The following is a 26796-nucleotide window of genomic DNA, read 5'->3' on the forward strand; positions in this document are numbered from 1 at the left end:
TGACTGATTTTAAGGCATTATGCCAGATATTGCAAGTGCTTATTTGTTCATTCACTGTTTCTTGAAATAAGCCTAGCCTGGCTTGTTAATGTTACACAGTGGAATTTATATAAAGCCCTCGATTGCCTTTCCATATAAATGTGATATTTTCCAAGAACTCAGAAAAGAACCTTATCCAATTGGATAAGTGAGGAAAGACAGGTGGATAGATGAGGAAAATAAGGTCCAGAGATATTAAGGCAACTTCCCCAACGTCAGGAATTAATTATTTAACAGAATAGGTTTCCCTCCGCGTTTCCCATCCCACTTTGGTTTCTTTTTCATGAAGTTACGTAAAGAAGTCCACAGCACGAGACAAAAAGACATGAGAGTTCGTTCTTCATTTTATTTGCATGCCCCACAATAACTCATCCCAAATACTGAATTCAAAAGACATACTGCAGTTCCTCAGAGTTAGCACTAATTTATGGTAACAATCATTTCTTTTACATATCTATCGTACCCTTCATTTGAAATTGTAAACTAAAGTATATATTTACATGTTTGTATACAAATAACTTCAAAAACAAATTAATCCCAATCTTGGTCCAAGACTTCCCACTTCAGAAGCGGTATAGTACTGTGCTATGTACATCTCTTCCAAGTCTCTTCAGACTTGGCAAGTTCCCAGTATTCATTCACAGATGGGTCCCCTTTAAGCTTAATGAACAAAGTACTTCATTTCTGAGTAGATTAGAGGAAATATTACAGAACACGCTCTGTACAATACAGCACCGCTACTGAAAATGGCTCGGGGTTTTGTCATCCAAGGTTCTGATTTAAAGCAAAAATATGTGGCATAGGCTGCAACGGCAAAGAAGTGTCCGATTAAAACCAGAGGATTAGGAGTCAATCTGTAATAAATAGGAAAGATAAAAAGCGTATATATATATATATATATATATATATATATATTAGTAAGACCTGTAAATGAAAGTTGACTCATAAAGAGGTTCCAAACTAGGGGACTTTACAAGCTTGTATCTGCCAGCTAAGGGACAAATTAAAAAAAATTTTTTGCTTACAAGAAACTACTTAGACTTCACCCCTGTCAGAGAAGCCAGTAACTCCTCTTAGTTTATTAAATTGTATGTTTTGAGCTGTTTTCTTTCACTAATCTTGAGATCTCAGTCTGAAATAGCTGGATTGCCTGGCTTGTTGAGTGAGTCTAGATTTTTCAAAAGATAACAGTGTTGACATTCAGATAGCAGATGAAGGGGCAAAATTTTAAAGAATTTCATTTTGCAGACTTTCCAAGAATAATTCTACATATGTCTGCACCATCAGAACTGTTGCTGAGTTTCATGAGTCCCAACAGAATTAAATTCTAAATACAAACTTCTATTAATCATGGTTCCCAAAGAATCAACCCTGTTTCCTAGAACAAAAATGCAGCACTAAATACTGCCTTTTTTCATCTCTCTGGGCTACGTTTCGTTTGGGATACTACTGAATGATAAAATGGCACTTGCAGTCATTCATAAACCCAACTGTCCTAAGAAAACCTGGAACATCCGTTTCCTCTGTGTCATCGAAACAACTTACACAGAAAGCAGCCCAACTGGACCAGCAACACATTCTCCACCAAGTTTGAAGTAAAGAAAACATGCTTTTCTTAGTTGATGTAGGGAATCTAAAATAAAAGTTAAAGATTACTCCCGATCAAATTATCCACACATTTATGTTGGGTATATGAAACGTCGGGAAAAAATGAATGTGTAACGTTTATTACACCTTACAGATAATTTCTAAAAAATCTAGTGCTGGCATTTCAGCAACCCAAGATTTCCTTTAAATTTCATAAGTAACATTACACATAGTAATTTAAGTGTGAATAAACTTTTTCTGCTAGTAAATAATTACTAAACATGTAGGTCTTAGAAGTTAGAGTTATTTAAAAGCTATTTCCTTGACTGTGTTGTAAATTCATTAAATGATGCAAACTACTTTGTAAACACTTTTCTTATAAAAACAAAGTTCTAGAAACCAGATTCCCAGTCTCTAAGATGCCTGATCCATATCTCTGAGCAGTAAATTATCAAGTAAAAAGAACAGCTGTGAAGAGTAAATAATAATGCCTTATATGTGTACATTTTTTATACTTTTCAAAATAATTCAGTAAACCCTCACTACATAATATAATCAATCGATAACCTTTTTTTTTTTTTTTTTTTTTTTTTTTTTTTTTTTTTTTTTGCGGTACTTGGGCCTCTCACTGCTGTGGCCTCTCCCGCTGTGGAGCACAGGCTCCGGACACGCAGGCTCAGCGGCCATGGCTCACGGGCCCAGCCACTCCGTGGCACGTGGGATCTTCCCGGACCGGGACACGAACCCATGTCCCCTGCATCGGCAGGCGGACTCTCAACCACTGTGCCACCAGGGAAGCCCAATCAATCAATAACCTTTTCAATAGTACAGAACCAATGTTCTTCTCAAGTATGCCTAGATTGTTCTTTACAAAAGATGAAAAAGGATACAACAGGTAACGTTTTACTCCAATAAAGCTCATTCCTCCTCCATTATTTCATAACTTTTTTAATGTTGTTTTGTTGGCGGATTCAAACTCATCATGTAAGAAACTCAAGAGCTTAGAAAAGCTTAGAAAGAAGAGCTTAGAAACACTCCAAATTTAGTTCTTTTCTTGCCCAACCAGCCATTGTAACTTCCATGCTCAACTAGCAAGAGAGATTTGCTTGGAAAATCACAATAAGTTGTCTTTTCTTTTAGCAAGAATGATGGGTAGAGACTCTGCAGGAAGTATCTGTACTGTGTCATCCTTTGTAATCAGGCCACCAGAGCATGAATCACTGGGGCCTCAGCCAGGCCATAGAAATAGCTTTGTTGTAAAGACCTGAGGTTATGAGATTCAAGTTATATTTATTCTTGAAAACCTAAAGGTCTAGTTTTACTAACCTACCACTCACTAATTTGTACACGGCCATGGTTGGGAGGTGGCACAGATGCCTTTTCCTCCATTTCTACCACTGTTTCTGCTAAGTCATGTTTTCCGTAATGTATAGGTTGACCATCACCTCAGACGGAAACAAAAACAAAAGCGTGGGAATATTTCTGCTTGTGCACTTTAACAAAATCTAGGCTTGATATGAAGCTCATATTCATTTTACAAAATACTACTTTGAAAAGAAATTGAAACTAGTGTTCAGGAAGAAAAAGATTAACAACTATATTGCCTTTTAAGTCATGGCCAGAAAGATCTTCCATCACAGTCTCATGCATTTGCATAAGATTTGCATCAGAGGGGTGAATAATGACACATTATTGAGGTATTGCTATTAAGGCTGTCTACGGAAGCAACAAACTTCCACACAAAGTGGTGGATACATGATGATTAGAAAAAACCTTGCTCAAGGGTTGAGTTAAAAAGGACTACCAACTTGGAAGTTAGCAAACTCAGGAAACATTTCTATTTCTGGCCTAATCACTAACTTTTTTGTAATTAAGTTCCCTTCCTGTGCTAAAAACCTGCACTTCAGCAATATTCTTTTAAAAATATCTGCACTTACCATCTGTGGCAGAAAATAATTCATAAAGAGCCTGAGCAAGGATATTCACAACAAAGGAATGAGACGTTTTCCTTGTCCAATAGAATGATTTTTTGGCCTAAAAAGGAAAAAGGTCACTTATTATATGGTAAAGGGAAGGAAGGAAGGGAGAGGGAGGGAGGGAAGAAGGAAGGGAGGGGAAGGGGGGAGAGGGAGAGAGAGAAAGAAGGAGCACAAACTACTGTGTATAATCCCCTAAACTGATAGTTATCCTGAGGACTACTGTACAAGTCATTATGCCTTGTTCAACATTTACACACCCACCAAAACAAAACCATCTCCAGAGCAATGAGTTACATCTCTGAAGCTAAGTGGCCCATGTAATCCAATGTTATATAATATCCAAATACAGAGATTCTAAAAGATTCATAGGTGACAAGTCAAGTTCTTAATCCTGAACAAGACTGCTTAAGAATCACACCTAAGGACCAGGCTCCTAGGTACAGACCTCCCCTTCAAAGCCCCATTCCTCTTAGGCCCCAGAAAGAAATGTTTTGTGTCATTTTTGTCAAAGGATAATATCTTACCTGGAAAACAGCTGCATCATCATAAAGGTCAGGGATACCCTTTAGCAATTTTCTCCATAGTTTTATATCATTAAAAACAACAGTCATTCCTCCTCCAGTAAGAGGATGCCTCATGTTATATGCATCTCCCAAAAGCAGAACACCTGTAAAAAGAGAGAAGGTAGATTATGACATCCTGGAGCATCCTTTAAGACAAACAAGAAGACTACTCTGTTAATTTATAAACATTTTGAATGTGAGCTAGTAAATGAGAATGTGAAAATACAACGGACTAAGTCATGACTAAAATTTATTCAGGCAAAAATTCAAGAGTTGATTCAATTAATATTTATTGGGTAACTAATACGTGCCAGACCCTGGGGATACAGTGAGAACAAGAACATGGTCCCTGTCCTCAAGAAGCTCACATGTATGGGCTTCCCTGGTGGCGCAGTGGTTGAGAATCTGCCTGCTAATGCAGGGGACACGGGTTCGAGCCCTGGTCTGGGAAGATCCCACATGCCGCGGAGCAACTAGGCCCGTGAGCCACAACTACTAAGCCTGTGCGTCTGGCGCCTGTGCTCCGCAACGAGAGGCCGTGATAGTGAGGGGCCCGCGCACCGCGATGAAGAGTGGCCCCCGCTTGCCACAACTAGAGAAAGCCCTCACACAGAAACGAAGACCCAACACAGCAAAAATAAATTAATTAATTAATAAACTCCTACCCCCAACATCTTCTTTAAAAAAAAAAAGCTCACATGTGACCCTAAGATTAAGTCAAACAATGTCAAAATATTTATAAGGTCTCTTCCATGAAAAAACATAGAATGTACAGGCATCCATGCATAAACAGCAGGCCTTCCACAAGGGAAAAAGATCAAGAGGTTGTTGACGTTTCACAGTAATATTTGCTGCCAGCATGTTATAGAGAGATGTCTGTATGGTTCCAAGGGAATAGGCAGATACTCCAAAACCATCAGAAGTTAATTTAGGAGAATAAGCCTTGAATGAATCTTAGCTGAAAATTAGGCCCCCTTAAAACAAAACTACAGAAGCAGAAAGCTCTGCACTTTGACTCGAGATACACCTCCTGACCAAGCTCCTGACTAAGGTTCCCTTCAGTTGTCAGCCTGGCTAATGACCTATGACTTAGAGGGACATTTAAACAAAGCATTTATTTAATTTTGTCTCTGAGAGAAATAGCCAACCATAATAATAGTGGCAAGGTGGCAGAATTATGGATAATTTTTTTCTGTAATGTCACAATATACTACGTTTATAACTAATTATAGAATACACATAATATAAATTTATGAAAAGGTATATTCTAAATATTAATCCAAGTTTTTTATGTATTAGTCTAATACCTTCACTAAAAAGCACAAACTATAACCAGCTTTTATTCCTCTTTCTCCATGGAACATTCCCAATCCCACCAACTAGGATATATGTTCCCACAGCATGCTGTTTATATCAATTTGGCACTGGCTTTCATTCTGTTTTGCAGTATAGTTTGTTCATATGATTGGTAGTTTATGATGCATGTTTTTCCATAGCAAACGATAGCTGTTTATTCAGGAGCCACAGTATATCGACAGCTCCCGTTCACACCTCTCCTCAGGGCTCCACACTCCTGTTTTCAGTGGGGCTCCACCTGGCCACTCAAATGACCTCCGAGCCCTTCACACTATGTCCAAAAGTGAACTCATCATCTCTCCACACTTCCCTAAACTTACACACTTTTCCCTATATTTCCGATGTCAGCAAATAGGTGGCAAAATTATCTAAGCCTGAAACCTGGGATCCATCAAGAGACCTCACTCTTTCTTACTACCATTAATCACTGAGTTTCATGCATTCTTCATCTTAGATGTTACCCAAATCCATTCTCTACCTTCCATTTTTATTGCCACACCCTAGTTCAGGCCCTTCATCATCATTTACATGGAATAATTAAATAGCCTTACTATAGGCTTTAGTCTGAACTTTCCTCCAAACCACCTTCCACAACATTTCAGAGTAGTATCTTTGAAACAAAACTCTAATCATGCTTCTACCTTGTTTAAAACTTTTCAATGAACTATTAGAACTAATAAATGAGTTCAGCAAGGCTTCAAGATACAAGTTAAATATGGAAAAGTCAGTGTTTTTCTATACACTAGCAATGAAGAATCTTAAAATGAAAATAAGTCCACTTATAATAGCATGAAAAGGAGTAAAATACTTAGGAATAAATTTAACAAAAGAAATGTGAAACTTACCCTCTGAAAACTACAAAATACTGTTGAAAGAAATAAACTCTTACATTTACAGTCAAATTTTGACAAGACTGCCAAGGCACTTCAATGGGGAATAGTCTTTTCATCATATGGGGCTGGTGCAACTGGATATCCACATACAAAGGAAGCTGAACCCCTTCCTCACACCATACATAAAATTTAACTCAAATGAATCAAAACACCTACATGTAAAAGCTAAAGCTGTAAAACTCTTAGAAGAAAATATAGGAGTAAATCTTCATGACTTTGGGTTGAGCAAAGACTTTACATATGACATCAAAAGTGACAAAAGAAAAAACCAGATAAACTGGACCTCATGAAAATTAAAAACTTCAAAGAACACCATCAAGGAAACCAAAATGACAATCCATGGAATGAGAGAAAAACTTTGCAAATCATATATCTAATAAGGGATTTATATCTAGAATAAAGAATTCTTAGAACTTAATAAATTTTTTTTAAATTTACCCAGTTAAAAAATGTGCAAAGTCTGAACAGACATTTCTCCAAAGAAGGTACACAAATGGCCAATAAGCACATGAAAATATGTTCAACATCATTATCCATCAGAGAAATACAAATCAAAATCACAGTGAGATATCACTTCACATCTACTAGGATGCTATGAGCAAAAAGGCAGATAATAACCAATGTCAAGGATGTGGAGAAATCGGAACCCTCATACATTGTTAATGGAAACGTAAGATGGGTCAGCCACTTTGGAAAACAGTTTGGCAGTTGCTCAAAGCATTAAACAGTTACCCTAAGACCCAGCAATTCGATTCCTAGGTATATGCCCAAGAAAAATGAAAATAAATGTCCACACAACAACTCATACACAGGTATGAACCAGAAGTAGAAATAACCCAAATGTCTACCAATTGATAAATGGATAGTCAAAATGTAGTACTGACATATCCATACATGGAATATTATTTGGCCATAAAAGCAAATGAAGGACTGATACATGTTACAACATGGATGAACCTCAAAGAAGCCAGTTACAAAGGATCACATTGTATGATTCCATTTATAGGAAATATCCAGAAAAGGCAAACATATAGAGACAGAAGGTAAATTAATGGTTGCCTGGGGACTGGGAGGAAAAGAGGAGTGACTGCTAATGGGTACAGGGTTTCTTTCTGGTGTGATAAAAATGTTCTAAAATTAATTGTGATGGTTGCATAGACCTATAAATATACTAAAAACTAGTGAACTGTACACTTAAAATGGGTGAACTATATGATTTGTGAATTATATCTCAATAAAGCTATTATAAAAAAGAACTTTTCAATGACTTTCCATCGTCTATGGGATTAAGACTAAACTTTAAATAAATACCTTACCTTTCTACCACTCTGACACCTATCCTATGCTCCAGCCATAGGAAGCTACTTGAGTTCACTTAAGTGCCACCATTTCTCGGCCATCCTAGCTTTTGTAGATGTTGTTCTGCCTATTTAGAAGTTCCTCATCTCTCAGGACCTCCCTGGTGGCACAGTGGTTAAGAATACAGGGGCCGTGGGTTCAATCCCTGGTCCGGGAAGATCCCACATGCCACGGAGCAACTAAGCCCGTGCACCACAACTACTGACCCTGCGTGCTGCAACTACTGAAGCCCGCATGCTGTAGGGCCCGCGTGCTGCAACTACTGAAGCCCGCGCGCCTAGAGCCCATGCTTCGCAACAAGAAAAGCCACCGCAGTGAGAAGCCCACGCACCGCAACAGAGAGTAGCTCCCGCTCACCACAACTAGAGAAAGCCCACGGGAAGCAATGAAGACCCAGTGCAGCCAAAAAAAAAAAAAAATGAAAAAGCCCCTCATCTCACTGTCCACCTGATGAGCTCCCACTCACCCTCCGTGCCCCAAGTCCAGCTTTGTTTCCAGAGCAATGTCTTCCCTAATCACCCTTCCCAGTTCACAGTCTCCCCTCCCTGCCTGGTACACCCCACCCCTTCGCAGTGAATCTGGGGTACCATGAGTGGGCTTTCATTACAGCATTTATCAGCAGTGTTCTGAAATTATATGTCTATATCTCTCACTAGAAAACTGCCTTCTCTAGATTAAGGACTGTATTTAATTAACTGTTGTATCTCCAATAACTAGAACAGTGACCTATATGTACTGAATATTAAATAATAGATATAAAACTAATTTTGGTATCACTAATGCATGAATCCACAGTAATCAAGTTTCCATACCACATGTTACAAACTGTACCACATACATGTCATTTGGAGTAATGAATCTGAATATTTGGAATATCTTTTATAAAATCAGTCCAATAAAATAATACCTCGTTTGTTGACCGGTGAAGAAGGGAGGAAGCTTGCTGGCATCGACCTCAGACGAGAGTTCTGAGTGGCTTCTAGGAATGGCTCTTTGAGGTGATCTGCAGTAAAGCCCACCCCGCCAAAGAAATGGTTTATAACATTCCAGTTTCAAGCTACCACATTTTCTTATCAAGAATAAACAAATACCTACTACACATCTGTTATGGTTGTTACATATATCCCTTGCGAAAAATCAAGAACTAATTATTACTAAAATTGTTCATTAAGCACCTAGTTATTCAAGCTAAGGAATTACTAAGGAATCTAAGAGAAAATTAATGTAAATAGATAAACATAGATCTGGGTGAACCAGAAAGCTTGAGGAAAAGTGAAGCAAATCCAGATGAGATGAGACAGGGAGAAAAACCACCCACCTGTCTTCCAAATGTTAAATGCTGGGCATCATATGTTTAACACCTAATGTACTGTCACCACCATATTCTATAAGATCAGATGAAATATACCACCAATTCACAAACAGCAGGAGGGTATATACAGTAGAAAAAGGGTAAGGTGTATACAGCACTACCTTTCTGAGCTTTAGTTTCTTCATCTAGAAATGAAACCGTTGGATTAGCTTATCTCTGAGATACTTCCCAGTTTTAAAGTTTTGTGCTTCTACTTGTATAGAAAATAAACTTTCTTTTCATGCAATTCGTAATCTGGGAATATAGGAGCAGAATGCCTATGCTGAAACTATTCCTTCCTACAATGAGTAGAATTTCCATAACTTAACTAATACGAGCATAAAACTACACAGGGCAGTCTGCTGCAACTAAGTTTCGGATTGGGGAAAAAAAAATCTATATAAAAGAAAAAAAGGCTAAAAATATCACATTATTAACTATCCTTTTCCTAAATATGCATAACTCATTCTTTCCATCTGAAAGCTTCAAAAATGGCTTAACTGAGTGAAAATGTATTGAAGTGCTGAAAATGTCGTTGTTAAAAATCTAAATTGGTCCATGTATACCTTAATTTCTGTTAATATTCCATTAATTATTAAATAGAGTGCTTTCACTTAGTTTAAAAAATAACTTTGCTTAATTTAAAAAATAAGTTAAAAAACAGAATATTTAAACAGAACATACTCGTACCAAGGATAACGTGCTATTACTATAATCATGTCATAACTGGCAAGCAGGGTTTCCCTTCAATTTTATCAATATTCTTAATAATTTGTTTACATTTCTTTCTTATATCTTCCTATTCTCAAAAAATACTAATTTTAATGAGTGTTTTACAAAGATGTCTGCAAGACCCCTTATAGCCCTCATGTTGAGGTCAGAGATGTATGAGCCAGACAGACCTGCTTTCGACCCTGGCTCTGCCACTTACTAAAGGTTTGTATTTGGAGAAGCTAAGTAACCTCTCTGCATCTTAGTTTCCTCATCTGTAAAATGGGGATCATGATAATGCCTACCTCATAGGGTAGTTGTGTAGACATTCAGTTATGTTAGTAAAACACCTCTTATATGGTAGACATTCAAAATATGGTAGCTATCATTTCTACAAAAACCAAGCACAAGAAGTAATTAAGTATAAGAGCTATTTCAAGAATTCACATACCTAGACTGCTATCCAGACTACCTTAAAAAATACCATATATGCCACTATTAATGATTATTCAGAAAACTATAATTATTACTAAGAAAAAATGCATTGAAACTATTTTTTTTTTACTTGGAGATTTTTTTTATGTGCTAGTTTAAATAGTTCATTCAGCTCCAGTGTAGCTGACTGACTGGATGAATTTTTCACCTGCCATCCTTATCTTTGGCCTCATTTAGACAAAGCTTCAGTGAGAACTGGAAATGAAGGGCCTTTTGTGAGACTTGCTTGCAGACAGTAGATTACAATGGCAGTGAAATACTATTTCTTACCAGGTAATTGTGGGTAAATGTTTTCAGTCATGTATTCTCTTAAATTCCTTGGCATTTCTCCTCGGACGTCAACAAGTACTCGAGTTTCATTATGTGAAATCTGGTAGATGAGAACTGGACTCGGATTAGCTAAAATAAGTTCAGCATGATTTGCTTTAAACTGTGGTGCATTCTAGAAAAATAAATAAATAAAATATTTTAATAATTTTCAAGTTTCAAGTTGCTTTTATTTCCTACAATTGCATTCCTATGGTACCTGCATAAGGAAGCCAACAAAATGTGAAGAAACGGAAACTTTATTGGCGACCAGGTTTTTCCTGAACTTGGAAAAAAGTCCATCTGCAACAACGGTCAATGGAGCATGGAGTTCCTACAACAAAAACAAAGAATACTCAGCTAAATGGTTAGAAATACACAGTGAAAAGGACATTCTTTTAAAAGGTACATGAACAAATTTAAATACATTATGGGGCATTACAGAGTATTTGAAGATAATGCTATTGAAGGAGCTGTTACATGGGCTGAAGGTAATGCACGACCAATCTTTAGAGACCCTTCCCTTTGAGTCCCTGAGGATCACCTTCCTCCAAAGCCCTACCATCCAAACCATCTGAGATTAAGCTACTTTGATGGACACTGGGGAAAACTGTTACAAAGCAAGCACAGCCCATAGAGGATTGAATCTCATTATAAATTCCAAGGACTAACCACATTCTTTTATTCTAGAATTTTCTAACTTCACATAGTGCTTTCAGTTAGTGGCTAGGGCTTAGAAGAATTTTTGTACATGTGGATGTATGTATTTATATTATCTTGTAATTGCCCCCATTAGAGTATAATTCCTAGGACGTGGTTACCCTATGGAGCAGCCGGGAAGAATCAACAGATAAGCCTTTGACTTTCTCTTCTTTACTAAACCAACAGGAGCAAACTATTTTATTCTGCTATTTCCCCAGACATTCTCTTAATTTTTGCCTTTCTTACTTAAACAATATTTTATTCTAAGTATTTCTTTTACGCTGAATCCTTCCTTTTTGCATCTTCCAGTTCCCCTCTGCTTCTCTCTTAGGGTACATTTCTCATTTCAGTTTTTAATACAGTTAAAATCGTGGTGTTTGTTTCTGAAGTTATTTGAACAGCATTCTGAAGTGCTCTAAAGAACAATGTGTTCAATTTGGTGCAGATGGCTTAGATCTCGGTCCCTTCGATGAATAATAAATTGGTGAGCCTACTTTTTTAAAGGAGTAGGAGAGAAAGAAAATAAAAATCTCTTAGGAAGAGCTAATATTTGATATATCTCACCTTGATGTCTCCAGTCTCTTTATCCCTGTACTGAACTCCCATCACAGCATCATCTTCTTCTAATAACTGCAGCACAGTGCCCTCAATAAACTTTGTGCTAAAAGATAAATAAACAGAAATAAATTCTCTGGTAGCACAACTGAAAAATTTAAATAAGGAATGAAAAATTCCCTTTTCTTTATCTCCAGTTTACCCATGTAAACTGGACACACATGTACACAGAAGAAGGTCTGGAATGATGAAAAGCAAAAAGATCATTAACGGATTTTAGAATTGGTGTGGTTTTAATTTTCTAATTTATATATTTTTTTGATTTATTTTAATTTTGGCTGTGTTGGGTCTTCGTTGCTGTGCGCGGGCTTTCTGTAGTTGCGGCGAGTGGGGGCTACTTTTCTTTGCTGTGTGTGGGCTTCTCACTGCGGTGGCTTCTCGTGTTGCTGAGCACGGGCTCTAGGCATGCGGGCTTCAGTAGTTGTGGCACGCAGGCTCACTAGCTGTGGCGCATGGGCTTAGTTGCTCCACGGCATGTGGGAGCTTCCTAGACCAGAGCTTGAATCCGTGTCCCCTGCATTGGCAGGCGGATTCTTAACCACTGTGCCACCAGGGAAGCCCTTAATTTTCTAATTTCTTAAAATGGAATACATATTACTAATGTAATGATTTTTTTAAAAGCATTTTAAAAAGTAACATGAGGTTTTATCTCATTCATTAAAAAATAAAATACATGCAGAAAAATTTTACATACCCATACAAATCCATACACGGAACTGGAATTTATCTACCAAATTATTCAGAGTAGTTACTTCTAGTTAGAAGGATCATGGATAATTTTTACAATCTTCTTTATATTTTTGAGTATTTTTCCATTTTTCTACAATGAACATATTCTACTTCCATAGATATCAAATTCTTTCAGTTCTAAGAATAATCCACTCATTTCACTTGCTTTGTCAACACTTAAGCCTTTGCCAATGAGAGGGTTCTCATGTTTAAAGCTTCAATTAAACCTCAATTATAATGCATAGGGCTAGAGACAAATATAAGTTAATAATTAAAGAGGAGAAGCCCTTTAAAAATTATGAATCATTATACTATACACCTGTAATTTATATAATATTGTACATCAACTATAACTCAATAAAAAGAGAGAGAGAAGCAGCCAGTTCTGTCAGTCTAGGTCCTTAATATGAATGGAACAGGGATCTTCTCTTGAAGTTCTCTAACCTGACTTTTAATAAAAAGTACCATAACCACAAACCCCAACTCCCAAATGGGCACATATGAACTTAAACCTTAATTACAACAACTATATCCTCTAAATTCCAACCACATAAAAGATCACATATTTAGTCAAAGGAAAATTCTCAATAGTTCTATGTCATTCAAAGGAAGGTTATCTATATGATATTCTTAACAAAGGCACTGAAGAGCTAACATTCTTCTAACTTATGGTTTTAGTATAATAGCTATGTTCTAACCCATACCCAAACACTTATGAAAATGTATAAAATAGTATTTGTACGAAGGCCAAGTTTAAATGTGTTTCTTTAACATCATGTATTTGAAGCTGTAGTCTTACTTGGGCTCTGCCATAGCTGCTTTCCGGAGACTCATGATGAACCTTCCATGATGGAAAGCTCTTCCACTCTGCACATGACTGTTTTCTGACAGAGGGAAAGGAATCTGAACCTCTGATTTGCTCTCCTGATCATGAATTATGTAGCCATTTACAACCTGGGCATCAATACCTTCCACTGTATCTGCAAAACAATTCAGGTCAAAAAAATCAATTTTGTAATACACCCAGAGTTACACTAGGCACCAGGAGGACATGGACCATTGAAAATGAGTTTCTGTGTTCATAAAGCTACAATACCATTTGAGAACTGGACATTAACAACTATTTCAGAAATCTTAACACTTCTGGAAGGCAAGTCTTAGCAAATTTGTAATATCACAAAAGGTAAATATTTACATATAAAATTCACTCATTAAAATTCATAGGAAAAATATTAAGACCCTAACAATAATGGGTAAAAGTGTATAGATAATGCACACTAAGTAGTACAGAAACATTGAACATATCAGGAAAAATGTCAAAACTTGATTTTAAAAAATCAATGAAATAAAACTGAAACAATAAGACACCAAATCTCTCAAAATTGCTAGTGAGATAAAGATAAAATGGGTAAATTTATATATTACTGGTCATATTATAAAGTAATAACATTTTAGAAAATAAGTCCAGCAATAATTGGCACCATACATAAATTTCTTGTCAATACGACAGAGACCAGAAAAACTCAATTTAACGCCCTGAGACATGGCATGGAAGTAAGCCATCTACCATAGGCCATGGGTGGAGTCATCCATAAGAAATCCAATCATAACTTTGTACCATGACCTGGTGTGAAGTCTGAACCTCAAAATGAGTATACAGTGCATAATAAAATAGGTATAACTTATGGAAGTCCAAATATAAATCAGAGTCAAGGAATAAATATAACAAAAGACAAACAAGATTTATGACATTTTATTTAAATACACTCAAGACCTAACTGAATGGGGAGTATACCACATTCATGGATAGGAAGTCCAAGACAATTTTTCTAAACCTGAGCTAGACATTTAGTGCTATTTCAGTCATAATCCTGACAGGGTTTGTTTTCATGGGAATTGAAACCTGATTCTAAATTTTATATACAGAAAAGCAAAAGGGCCAAGAAAAGTCAAGATAATCCTAAAGAAAGTGAGGTGAGGAGGAGGTTCCCCACTGGATAATGAGACTTATTATAAAGATATAGCATTTAAATTATAATGTATTCATTTGAAGAGTTCTAGATATTAAGCTTAAGCCAAAGGGCAATCAATTCACTTATTAAAAACCCACACACCAGGATGGGTCAGTCGGTATTATATTAGAAGTCCACACTCCAAAAAGTAACTATTTCAAGGGCTTCTATTATCCACAGCTCATCACACCTGAGGGGGAACTGATAACATAATGAATGTTAAAAAGGACTCTTGCTATGATACTAAAGGTACGCATGATGCGTGGACTGGCTAAAATACCTCAGTGGCTCCCCTCCCTCTTGCACGGCTCTCCTCACCCTTACATGAACTACCTGTAAGAACCCATTGAGGTTTGTTGCCACAACCTTGGACATACCCCCTGAGGCTGGATTTCTAAATGATTCTATGTCTAGTCATTAGTCTGAGGGCATTTCCAGTTGCCTGATGTTCAACGATAAAGGTAACAAAATCCTGTCTCAGGATACAGTCACGTCTGCCTCAAGTGACCCTCTCATGAAGGGTGGTGGTTAGGAAACTTAAAAGGACAGAGGTGGACCTCCCTTACTCACAATGCACTCTCTCCGCTTGGGTCCAGAGCCCTGCAGTCTTTTGCTTTTCCTCCTCACCTGCTCATTCTCGGTCGTCTTTTTTGGCTCCTGCTCACCTCACTGACTTCTATACGTTAGAGTACCCCAGGGGTCGTCCTGCACCTCTTCTTGGCCATGTCGTCTAGTCTCATTTAAAGACCATGACTCCTCTCTTTCTCTCATCCCTCACATCTGATCCATCAGCCGGTCCTACTGACTCTTCCTTCCAAAGATCAATATATTCCCAGAATGTGACCACTTCCCCCACCTCTATGGCTACGACCCTGGTCCAAGCCAACAACTCTCACTGATTCCGCAATAATCTCTAACAGGTCTCCCTGCTTCTGACTTGCCACTTTATGATCTACTCTTTTTTCTACACAATAACAAGAATATTTTAAAATAATATTTCTAATAATACTTCTAAAATGTGAAATCTAATAACTGCTCCTCTTAAAATTCTCCAGTGGCTTCCCTTTGGAGTAAAAGCCAAATCTATATAGTGGGCCACAATGGAATCCAGCCCCCATTGCCCATCTGACCTTTTCTCTATAACTCACACCACTCAAGTCAACACGATTCTCCTTCCTTGCTCTTCAAAGAGGCCAGGCTCACTCCTCCCACCAGGCTTTTCCCCTTGATTCTCTCTCTGCCTGGAGACAGAGTCCTTTCCTCCAGGTAGCCCTAGGGCTACTCCTTCACCACCTTCAGTCCTTTACTGAAATGTCATCTTCTCGGCGAGGATTTCCCTTCTCCCACTTCATTATTTAAAATTACACACCACCCTCAACTCCCTATGTCCCTTTTCTGATTCTTCTCTAAAGCCCTTATAACCATTATATATACTCTAAGTTTTATTTATTCATCTTTTATCACCACCCTCTACACTAGCAACTAGAATGTGTGCTCTATGAGGGCTGGAATCTTTGTTTTGTTCACTACTGTAGGCTCAGCACCCAGAACAGTACTTACGATACGGCCAATGCTTAATAAATATTTGTTAAATGAAGGAATGAATGTAACACCTTTAGTCGCCTCCCTCTCAACTTTATCTTCTCTGTCAGCACACAAACATGCTCTATCTAGTATGAAAATACCCCTCCTTTGGGGACTTCCCTGATGGCACAGTGGCTAAGAATCCGCCTGCCAGTGCAGGGGACGCGGGTTCGAGCCCTGGTCCGGGAAGATCCCACATGCCGCGGAGCAGCTAAGCCCGTGCGCCACCACTACTGAGCCTGCGCTCTAGAGCCCGCGAGCCACAACTACTGAGCCCACACACAACTACTGAAGCCCACACGCCTAGAGCCCGTGCTCCGCAACAAGAGAAGCCACCGTAATGAGAAGCCCGCGTACCACAACAAAGACCCAATGCAGCCAAAAATTAATTAATTAATTTATTTTTTTAAAAAAAACCCTCCTTTATCCTCACATCTGCATCTCACCTCTGCCGTTTCTGTATTCTGTTAGAGAAAAACTCCTCGAGAGTAGTTTTCTAGTCTCAAATTTTTATATCTCCCACTCACTTCAGTCTAGGTTTCGGCTACACAACTCCACCGAAACACCGTCAATGTCACAAGCAACCTCCCAATGGCCAAATCCAATGGCCCTTTCTCTACACTCATCTTACCTGACCCTTCATTAGCAAACCATGACATGTCTCCTTTCCTCTCCTGATATGTACCCGTCCCCTCCAGCTAGAAACATTTTCCTCTCTTGGAAACTCTCCTGGCTCTTTTCTGCCATTCTGCCGGCTCCTGCTCAGTCTCCCTGGCAAGCTCCTCTTCTTCTACCCAATCTCTAAACATCAGTTTCCCAGGACTTGGTTTATTCTGTCTCTTCTTTTCTCCCTGCACACTCTCCTTAGCTGGCCTCCATCACTGCTGTGGCTTTTAAGTATTACCAATATGCTGACATCTCTGAAATGTCTACTCCAGCCAGCTCAAATCACTCATCCTCTGCACTCGAGATTCATATATTCAACTTAACATCTCCACTTGGATATCTCCACAGGTCTCCCAACTTCCTCCCAGTGCCTGTTCCTCTCTAGGTCTTCTTATCAGCAAACAGCACCGCCATCTACCAGTTGTTCAAATCAAAACCTAGGAATCATTTTTTTAATACCCCCTCTCTCATACCTCACATCAATCCTTTAGTAAGTCATGCCATTCCTGCCTCTTAATTTGGTCATGAATCTGTCCACTTCTCTTTACATCCTGTCTACCATACTAGTCCAAACCACCATCATCTGTCATTTGGACTTAGCAATGAGCTCCCACTAGACTCCTTGAGTTGACTCTTGCTACCCCACCACCACAGTCTTGGAGGCTATTCACCACACCATATCCACACATTCTTTTACAACAGCATTCTACAGACTGCAGGATGTGACTCAATGGTAAATTGTGAAATGGCTTTCGAGCTGTGAATTGTATACTTGGGTAAAATCATGACAAGTATCTAAAAAGTAAAATTTCAGTCAGATTTAGGTATGTTTGTAGGTACTGAGTCAGGATGTAAGGTGTGTTTGTCATGTGAGTAGCTGTCAAAGGTCTGAAGCCTTTACAGAGGCGTAAACAGGATCCTGTCATATTCTTGCTCCACTGCCTTCAAAGCCCTGCATGATCTGGCAGCTGCCTGCCTCTCCAACCTTAATCTCAAGCCACTCTCCTTTCCCCATTACCCAATACTTTCTGGCTACACGGTCTCCTTTTCAGTTCATTGAATAAAATAGCAAACATCTACATAGTGCTTACTACACACCAGGAACTGTTCTGAATGCTTTGTCTTTATGAATTCAATTAATCCTCTTAAACTATGAGACAAGGACTCTTTTAAGTGTGCCAGTTTTACAGATGAGGAAACTAATACACGGGAGTTTGAGTAACTTAGCCAAGATCACACAGCTTTTTATGTATCTGAGATGGTAGTCAAACCCAGGCAATCTAGTGCCAGAATCAATGCTGGTAATTACTACAACATACTGCCTACCCTACATACCAAGCAAGCTCTTTCTCAATTCGCAGCCTGGGCCTATATTTATACTTTGATTCCCAAGAGTAGAGAGCTGATCTGTCTTGTTCACCAGTATAGCCTTGGCACCCAGTACAGCACCTCATACAAAGCATACAGCAAATATAAGTATTTCCTAAATGAGTAGTATTTAAAAAGCAGTGGGTTAATGGATGAATGATGCTTCAAAAAAAGGTTCTATAACAGGTTCATCTTATGCACTCTACAAATGATAGTTCCCTTCACCTTTCACTAAATTTCATGCCCTCATTCTGGTCTTCCAGTCTTCAATTTTGACCATTACAATTTTTTAGCCACTTCATTTATCTCACTAAGGCTACTTCGTATCTCCTCATGCTTATTTTCTCCTTTGCTCTCATTTTCATGCAAATTTGTTGGTAAATGAATAAAGTACCTTTTATACATGAAAATAAAATGGAATACCTTTTTACCAGTCATAGCAAAGAGTGTTTGTTTATGCCACATAACTCCTAAAAATCACTATGAACCTACCTTCAAGACCCAGGTCTTTAAGGACATGATAACCACCTGGCTGCAGAAATTCTCCAAGTATCCTGTCAGGCTCTTTTAAATCTCTCTCAATTACTGTCACCTTTCTTCCATCTCTGGAGAGTACTGCCGCCAAAGCAGAGCCAAGTACACCAGACCCCACGATGATAATTTCTGGATCATTTTGAGAAGATATCAATGTAGAGGCAGTTGCTCCTATTAAGGTTGTTTCTGAAATACTGGTTCCTTTTTTGCACTGTTTTTTAAAAAAAAAAGTGAATTATGTAGCCACATTTGTTATCTTTAAATCATACTGCTACTATATAGACACACTGGACATTTGCAACTTAGGTAAAAACTATACCCTAAACATTATCAAACCAAATGAACTGTTATGTTTTTAAATCCAGATCATATATAAAAAATGATATCAAAATATTGGTTAAACAAAAACGTATAATAATATCCCAATAAAATTAAATGTGTGTTCCATTCAAACATATTTACAAAATGCTGCCACATATTTATAAATCCATAATAGGCCAAATATAAAAAATGTTTACAAGGGGCTTCAAAGACTTACAGGGAAAATTCTATCATTAATTACTCAATGCTTCAAATATATACTGAGCATCTACCAGATGCAAATCATGTACAACTTTTTAAAAAGTAATTAATTTATTTTATTTTTGGCTGCGTTGGGTCTTCATTGCTGCACGCAGGCTTTCTCTAGCTGTGGCGAGTGGGGCTACTCTTCGTTGCGGTGCGTGGGCTTCTCACTGCAGTGGCTTCTCTTGTTGCGGAGCACGGGCTCTAGGCGTGCGGGCTTCAGTAGTTGTGGCACACGGGCTCAGTAGCTGTGGCTCGCAGGCTCTAGAGCGCAGGCTCAGTAGTTGTGGCACACGGGCTTAGTTGCTCCGCAGCATGTGGGATCTTCCCGGGCCAGGGCTCAAACCCGTGTCCCATTGGCAGGCAGATTCTTAACCACTGCACTACCAGGGAGGTCCCATACACAATTTCTGATATGACTTCATGTTGCAAATTATTCAGCACCCTGTAGATATTTCAACTATTCATCTTTATTTTTTCTCCCTCTGGATTTTCATCTGAAAAATCTACCTTAATCTAAAATCACTTTTATATAACAAAAAGACTGTCAGGGGCTTCCCTGGTGGCGCAGTGGTTGAGAGTCTGCCTGCCGATGCAGGGGACACGGGTTCGTGCCCCGGTCTGGGAAGATCCCACATGCCGCGGAGTGGCTGGGTCCGTGAGCCAGGGCCGCTGAGCCTGCGCGTCCAAAGCCTGTGCTCCGCAATGGGAGAGGCCACAACAGTGAGAGGCCCACGTACCACAAAACAAAAAAAAAAAACAAAAACAAAAAAAGACTGTCAAATCCTGGCTACTGATCTATTAATTGAGAATATTTAACTTAAAATTCCAAGAGAATAACTCATTCTGTCCCTTGGGATTCGACCTGTTCACAATTTTAGTCCTTACATATAAGAATATATTTAATTTACCTTCCTTTTCCCCTATCCTGATACTCCTAAGAGAGCTTAGTCAAACAAGTGGCCCTCCCGTTTAGGAATAAGGACAAACATTAAACCTATCACTCATTGGGCTGACAGTAAAAACCTTAACTTTGATTATAAGAAGATGAAAAAGGCCTGTTTTGAGAGATTTATGCCCACTGAGCATAACAGTGCCTGTTACTTTTTTTTTTAATGAATAATTCAGTATTGTTTGTTTCTTTTGTTTTGTTTTTAGCCGTGTGTGCTGCGCATGTGTGATCTTAGTTCCTGCACCAGGGATTGAACCCTCGTCCCCTGCACTGGAAGCACAGAGTCTTAACCACTGGACCGCCAGGGAAGTACCAATTCAATACTGTAATAAGTATTTTTTCTTGGTATGTGGATTCACAAATATGAATACATTTCAGATACAGAGTTGCAAGGAACCATCTTCCTTGAGTTCTCTGACCTTATCGATTAAGACTAAATGCCATTTTGATGGGGTTTTAATGCCATTTTGACAGGGTTTTAATAAAAAAGGAAGGAGATAAAACCTAAAATCCTTTAGAACTTTAATTCTCTGTGATTCTAATACTCATTCAGCCTGTATAATGGACTGGGGCCTTCCTGTCCATTCTTTTTTATAATTTCTCTTAGAGAAATTATCTTTTCACAATAGAGTCCACTCTTACTCTCAGTATTTCTTAATGGCCAGAGCAACTGCCTATATTTAAATTACTGTTCTGAGAGCAAGAATAGCCCCTTTTGTCATCTTAGCCATTTGTTATTAGTTTTTCTTCCTAAATTTTCCCTGTTAAACACACACACACACACACACACACACACACACACACACACACACAATCCTGGAAGGGGAACTCTGGAGAAAGTTACATCTTTCAGAGCCTGGTCAGTAGATTAGTAGTTCCCACTAATGGGAAATTAGTACTCATTACAGTCTACCAATTCCCAGGTATTTAGGAAATAAGCAGAAAGCCTGAGGTATTCACAAAGTGGAATCAATAGTGACTGCTGGTAATCCGATTTCCTACCCCCAAATTTCTCTACGGTATAACGACATTCCAGCCACCTGGACTAGTGCTCAGTGACCTCGAGGGACATTATCTCAGACAAAGATACCAAAGACGTCAATTTGAGGATTTAAGATTCCCTCTCCCTCTCCTCCCATTCCTCCAACCCACACCCACCCTATCACTGAATTCAGCACCACTCCAAAGGTTCCTGACAGAGATTACCTTTAGACTAATGTTAATAGCTACTATTTATCACAGTTATGAACCAGGCATTGTGCAAACATTAAATCATTCAATTCGCTAACTACCAGGAAGGTTAGTGCTGTTCCCACCTAAAAGAGGCAACGGATACTTACAGAAACTAAGCAATTTGCCAAAGGTCTCACAGTCAGCAGTGGTGAAGCAAAACTTCTAAACCAAGCCCCCCCTCTTCTGCAAACCGTGCTGATCTGTACTGCAGATACAGGAAAATGATGTGGATCTAGAACCCTCAAAGAGTGAATTATTTTGTAGGCCACACACCCTAACATCAAGTCACTGTCGTCCCTTACTTGGCCTACTGCTGGAGTCTCTTACCCCACATCCCAGCTTCCACTCTTGTACTCCTACAATCCATTCTCCACACAGAAACTGGAATGTGCTTCTTAAAAAGTAAAAATCAAATATCACTACTCCCATACTTAGAATCCTCCAGTGCTCTTGGGAAAAAGCATAAACACCCAAGGGCAACAAATCCGAAATGTTCTGACCTCGACAACCTTTCCCCCCTCATCTCCCACCACTGTCCTTCTCTGCTGTCTTTGCAGGGATCATCGTAACTTCACGTGCATTTGAAGACCCACCTTTGATTTAGGAACATGGCTGACCTGCACGCATTCATTAGTCTCTTGATTTAGGACCTTGGTTTACTCAAGGCTCCGCCGACGTGGGGAGAGGAGGGTGTTTTGCCTAAGACTTTAATAAAACACTGAGCATTTTACTCTGCCAGCTCTTCCGACTGTTCTGTGACTTTCCCCAGGCAGTTGTCCCTTCTTATAAGCCGCAGACTTAACCTGCAGCGGGTTTCTTTCTTCCCAGGTTCAAACATAATCCTTACCAAAGGATTTAAATTAAAAAAATATCTTTTTCCAACACAGATGGTGATTCTGTCCTAGTGACTCAAACATTTCAACTTTCATAATCAAATCAACATCCATAATCAAACCAATTTTATTTAGCATTGGCACCGCCAACACTAAGTGAAAGAAAGGTTTTTCGGTCATTCCTAAGAGCCTCAAGGATTTAGCCAAGGAACAGTCAAGAGCTTTGAAAACAAACAAAAGACCCCAGCTACATGAGAATTCCTACCACAGTATCTAACCTGCAGCCTTTCGCCCTTTAAATTAGAATATTTACATTTGAGTAACCCCGGTCCTAATTTTAATATAACACACTCATTTGCCCACTTTGAATTCAACCTACCCTCCTAGACCCGAGCTGCTCTTTATTTTCTGATCCAGGGGGGGATTTGGCCCAGAAGAAGCCAATGAAAGGCAAGGCTGACAGAATATCCGAGAAGACCGCGAACTGGGAGCCGCTCTGCTGGCGCCCAAGGAGGGTCCCGTTCCGGTAGCGACAGCGATAGGACAGCACCAGTCCCAGCGACAGGAACACCAGCACGCAGAGCAAGAGCTCCTTGTTGGCCAGAGACACGAAGTCTCCGCATTTCTTATAAAAATAGGTGAAAGTGGCAATGCCAAGAAAAGTCCACATGGTTTAAAGCCTTCTTCGGTGACACCGGGTCAATGTTCAGATCCGATCTTTTCTGGTAGGGTTTTGGTGTTTAGATGTTCTCCCCAAAATGTGTTGCCAAAAGTAGCACGGGGGACCGGCCAAAGTCCCGTAAACACCGTCACAGGATTACAATTCAAATCGGACTAATTTACAAAATCATATAAAGTTAGTATAAAAGTATCAGAACAGGGGAACGTTCTCCAGGATTTAAAAAACAGTATTTAAAAATCTCCTGCTCCAACAGCTCCCGACCAGACTCTCCCCTTTCAAGCAATCCATGTATTTCCCCCCCCGCCTTTTTTTTTCTGGAAGGCGAGGAGGGTCCTGGGGGCTATTCCGGATGATGCTTTAAATTTTGTTGCTGCCTCGTCGTGCAGTAAAATTGCTCTTCTCTCTCACCAGCAGCAGGTGCCCTTTCAGAAGAGGAACAGGGGGAGAAACACCAAAGAAGTATCTCGCGTTGGGAAAAATGCGGCTTCGCCTCGTCCGACAGCGATGGCCCAGCCGGGTGGGAAAGCGCAAGGGCTGCGGCGGTGAGGAGTGAGCTTCCTCTCTCGCCGGGACCGCCTTCGCCCACCAAAGATGGCCTCGGACTGGAGACTGCGGCTCTAGGGCAGGGAAGCGCAGCCCCTACCTCGAGACCTCCACCTCACCGCGGCTCCCAAGGCACCAGCCCCCGAGCCTTCCAGCCGCTGCACGGCAGTTTCCACAGCGCTATCCTTAGAGGGCGGCAGCGGCGGAGGCGGCGGCGGCGGGGGCTCTCGACGGACTCCTCACCAGCATCCCTCGCGGGCGGCGGCAGCCTTCCAGCGCGGCGCTTCGGCAGTAACCAGAGTAACCGGCTGGAGCCCTAGTTGATGGCCAGGCCCCGCGCGCCTCCGCGGCGGATGGGCTAGGCCTGGGCCAGGCACCAGAGGACGGGGCCCCGCCCGCCGTCACCGCCCGCCGCCTCCACCAACCAATGACGGCGCGCACCGCGCCGTAGGCCGAGATGGCGCTATGCCGTGTTTGGCCAATCGTAGGCGGCGCGGCCCGCGAGGTGCCGCCCAGAGAGGAGCTGGGACGAGGTTGCGTGGAGTGGGATGGGGGCGTGGGGATGGGGGCCCACCGCCGGTTGGGCGGATGGGAAGACACTGGCTGGCTCGGGAGGGAGTGTGGCTGGAGAGGGTGATGCCCTGAGTGCCGCGGTCCCAGCCGCTGGGATTCTACCCGGAGAGAGGTGGAGCTGATTACAAGGAAACCCCGCCATATATCCGCCGCCTAATGTCGGAAGGTCTCCATTCATCCGGCGAGCACGTGTGGAACGCTTACTACCTGCCAGCCCCAGGTGTCACAGAGAGGAATCAGACACAGGCTTTCTGTCCTGTGCCTACTGTGTGCTGGGAGGCGGTAGAAACAGCTACAGGTGCATGGAGCACGTGACGTTCACAGCTGAATCTGGAAGGAGTAGGCAGGCGTTTGCTGGAGGAAGAAAGGAGAGGATATGCCAGGTGGTCCCTTCCTTCACCCCAAATTGTCGGGCAGCTGTGCACTTGTCACTGTACTCAGGCTGAAGATACACTGTGCGCGTAGCCCTTGTTCTCTTAAGATCAGAAACAGGGAGGAGGGTGCGGGGCAAAGAAGTAAAATAAATAGAGATGTGTCGTAAGTGCCCTGAGAAAGTGGGTGGGCAGAGAACCATGGAAACGGGAAGCAGCCCTTCACTGGGCCTGGAGTGAATCAAGCAGGGCCACCAGGCAAGTTACATGAATTGTTTCCAGGGCAAGCATTCTGGAGGGAACAATAAAATCTACAAGATTCGCAGGGTGAGAGATGGCCCTTGTTATGAAAAATGAAACTTCCTAGAATTTACTGAGGTCTTTGCTCACCTTATTGTAACCCTGGACTGCCTATTTTAAACCCTAAGACTTATGTACAAATCCTTTCTGCCATTTGGAGCACGGCTGAATTGTCACCTCTTCTACCAAGTCTCCATTGAGCCTCACCAGGTCACATAATAGTTTATTCATACCTTATCATCCCAATCTCTGACTGTACACTTACGGTTATTACCCCACTAGTTCCTATGTTCCTTGAGAGGAGGATCTGTGTCTGATAAATCAGAATCACCCACAGCACCTAGCACAATATTTTGCATTTAATTTATCGTCCATAAAAATGAATGAATGAATGATGAATGACAGTGGTGTAGTAGGAAGGCCAGGTGACTAGTGTCAGGAGACCTAGATTCTGGCTGCCACTAACCAGCTTAGTGACCTTGCACAAGTCAAATCAGTCAGCCTCTGAAGGGAGAGGGCAAGGTCTTCATGAAATCTAAAGTTCCTTGCAGTTTACTGAGTTTATGTAAGTGTAGTACTTATCATTTTTTACCCCAAATATTATGTTTTATCTGCTAATGAAATAATTATGTGTCAAAACGCTTTCACAGGCATCATTTGCCCTCAAAACCACTGTGATTTAAAAAATAACAAATATGAAACAAAGAGGTTAAGTGGCTTGGCCAAATCAGTTTATAAATGATGAAACCAAAAGTTAAACTCCTGGTCTCCAAATCTTGTGTTTCCCCAATACTCTTAATAACATCTTTAACTTTTCTCCATTATAAAACCAAGACTTTGATTCTTTCCTTGACATTCCTCACTGGTATCAACAAATTCAGCTGCTTGAAATACACATCAAATTAAAAACAACTCAAGAAAAGAAAATCAATTTAACGTGTGGGAAATCGTTTTCCTGAAGATAATTCTTCAATAAGCTGCTTGTTGGTATCTGTGAGTTCCTATACTGCTAAAATGACAGACGGCTTGGTCAGCTGACTCTTGTAGAAGAGAATACAACTATCACCAGGATGATTGTTACTTGATTACCCTGTACTAGAGGTTATCATAAGAGGACTTTTTTCATATTAAATAGGTAACTTTGGGGCTTCCCTGGTGGCACAGTGGTTGAGTCCGCCTGCCGATGCAGGGGACACGGGTTCGTGCCCCGGTCCGGGAAGATCCCACATGCCGTGAAGCGGCTGGGCCCGAGAGCCATGGCCGCGGAGACTGTGCTCCGCAACGGGAGAGGCCACAGCAGTGAGAGGCCCGCGTACCGCAAAAAAAAAAAAAAACCTTTCTTTTTTTTTTGTCCACGGCATGCAGGATCTTAGTTCCCTGACCTGGGATCCAACCCATGCCCCCTGCAGTGGAAATGCAGAGTCCTAACCACTGGACCACCAGGGAATTCCCTAAGTAGATAACTTTTTAATCCTTTGAAAGTCACTTTCTTGTGTGTACGGTCCAAGATCCACTTCCAAACTGGGGGCAAGAAGAGCATTTGTGATACCTAGCATAAGGCACGTTCTGAATGCCTCTACTTTCTGAACTGAATTAAATGCTATATAACCATCACTTAAGTATGTTTGAATGTTGGCCCGGCTGCACTTATTCAAAAACAAAAATCTGTCACTCAAGCCTGAAGCGAAGGCAATGCAATATGACACAAAATCACCCACTTACTGGCAGAAAGTAGTAATACTTTCGTAATCATGACAAGAGCTGACACTTTTATAGTATGCGCAGCATTCTAAAACTTTTTTTCGTACGTTAGCTAATTTTGTCCTCACAACCACACTATCAGGCAGGTACTATTTTTAGCCCCATTTTACAAACAAGGAAACTGAGGTACAGAGA

General features: G+C 40.4%; 1 protein-coding gene across 1 annotated transcript; it reads right to left on the bottom strand.

Annotated features, from left to right (window-relative positions):
* SQLE (squalene epoxidase) lies at positions 1-23997 on the bottom strand. The gene is made up of 11 exons (XM_082601818.1): positions 22811-23997; positions 18808-19060; positions 13485-13665; positions 11906-12002; positions 10860-10973; positions 10604-10775; positions 8684-8779; positions 4130-4272; positions 3564-3660; positions 1585-1672; positions 1-893 (listed from the first exon to the last, which is right to left on the bottom strand). The coding sequence occupies exons 1-11, from the start codon at positions 23099-23101 to the stop codon at positions 701-703; spliced, it is 1725 nt and encodes a 574-aa protein (XP_082457944.1). The 5' UTR covers positions 23102-23997; the 3' UTR covers positions 1-700.
* Positions 23998-26796: the final 2799 nt, after the last annotated feature.

This window comes from Mesoplodon mirus (genome assembly GCF_964341445.2).
Source record: "Mesoplodon mirus genome assembly, chromosome: 16".
Lineage (NCBI taxonomy): Eukaryota > Metazoa > Chordata > Mammalia > Artiodactyla > Ziphiidae > Mesoplodon > Mesoplodon mirus.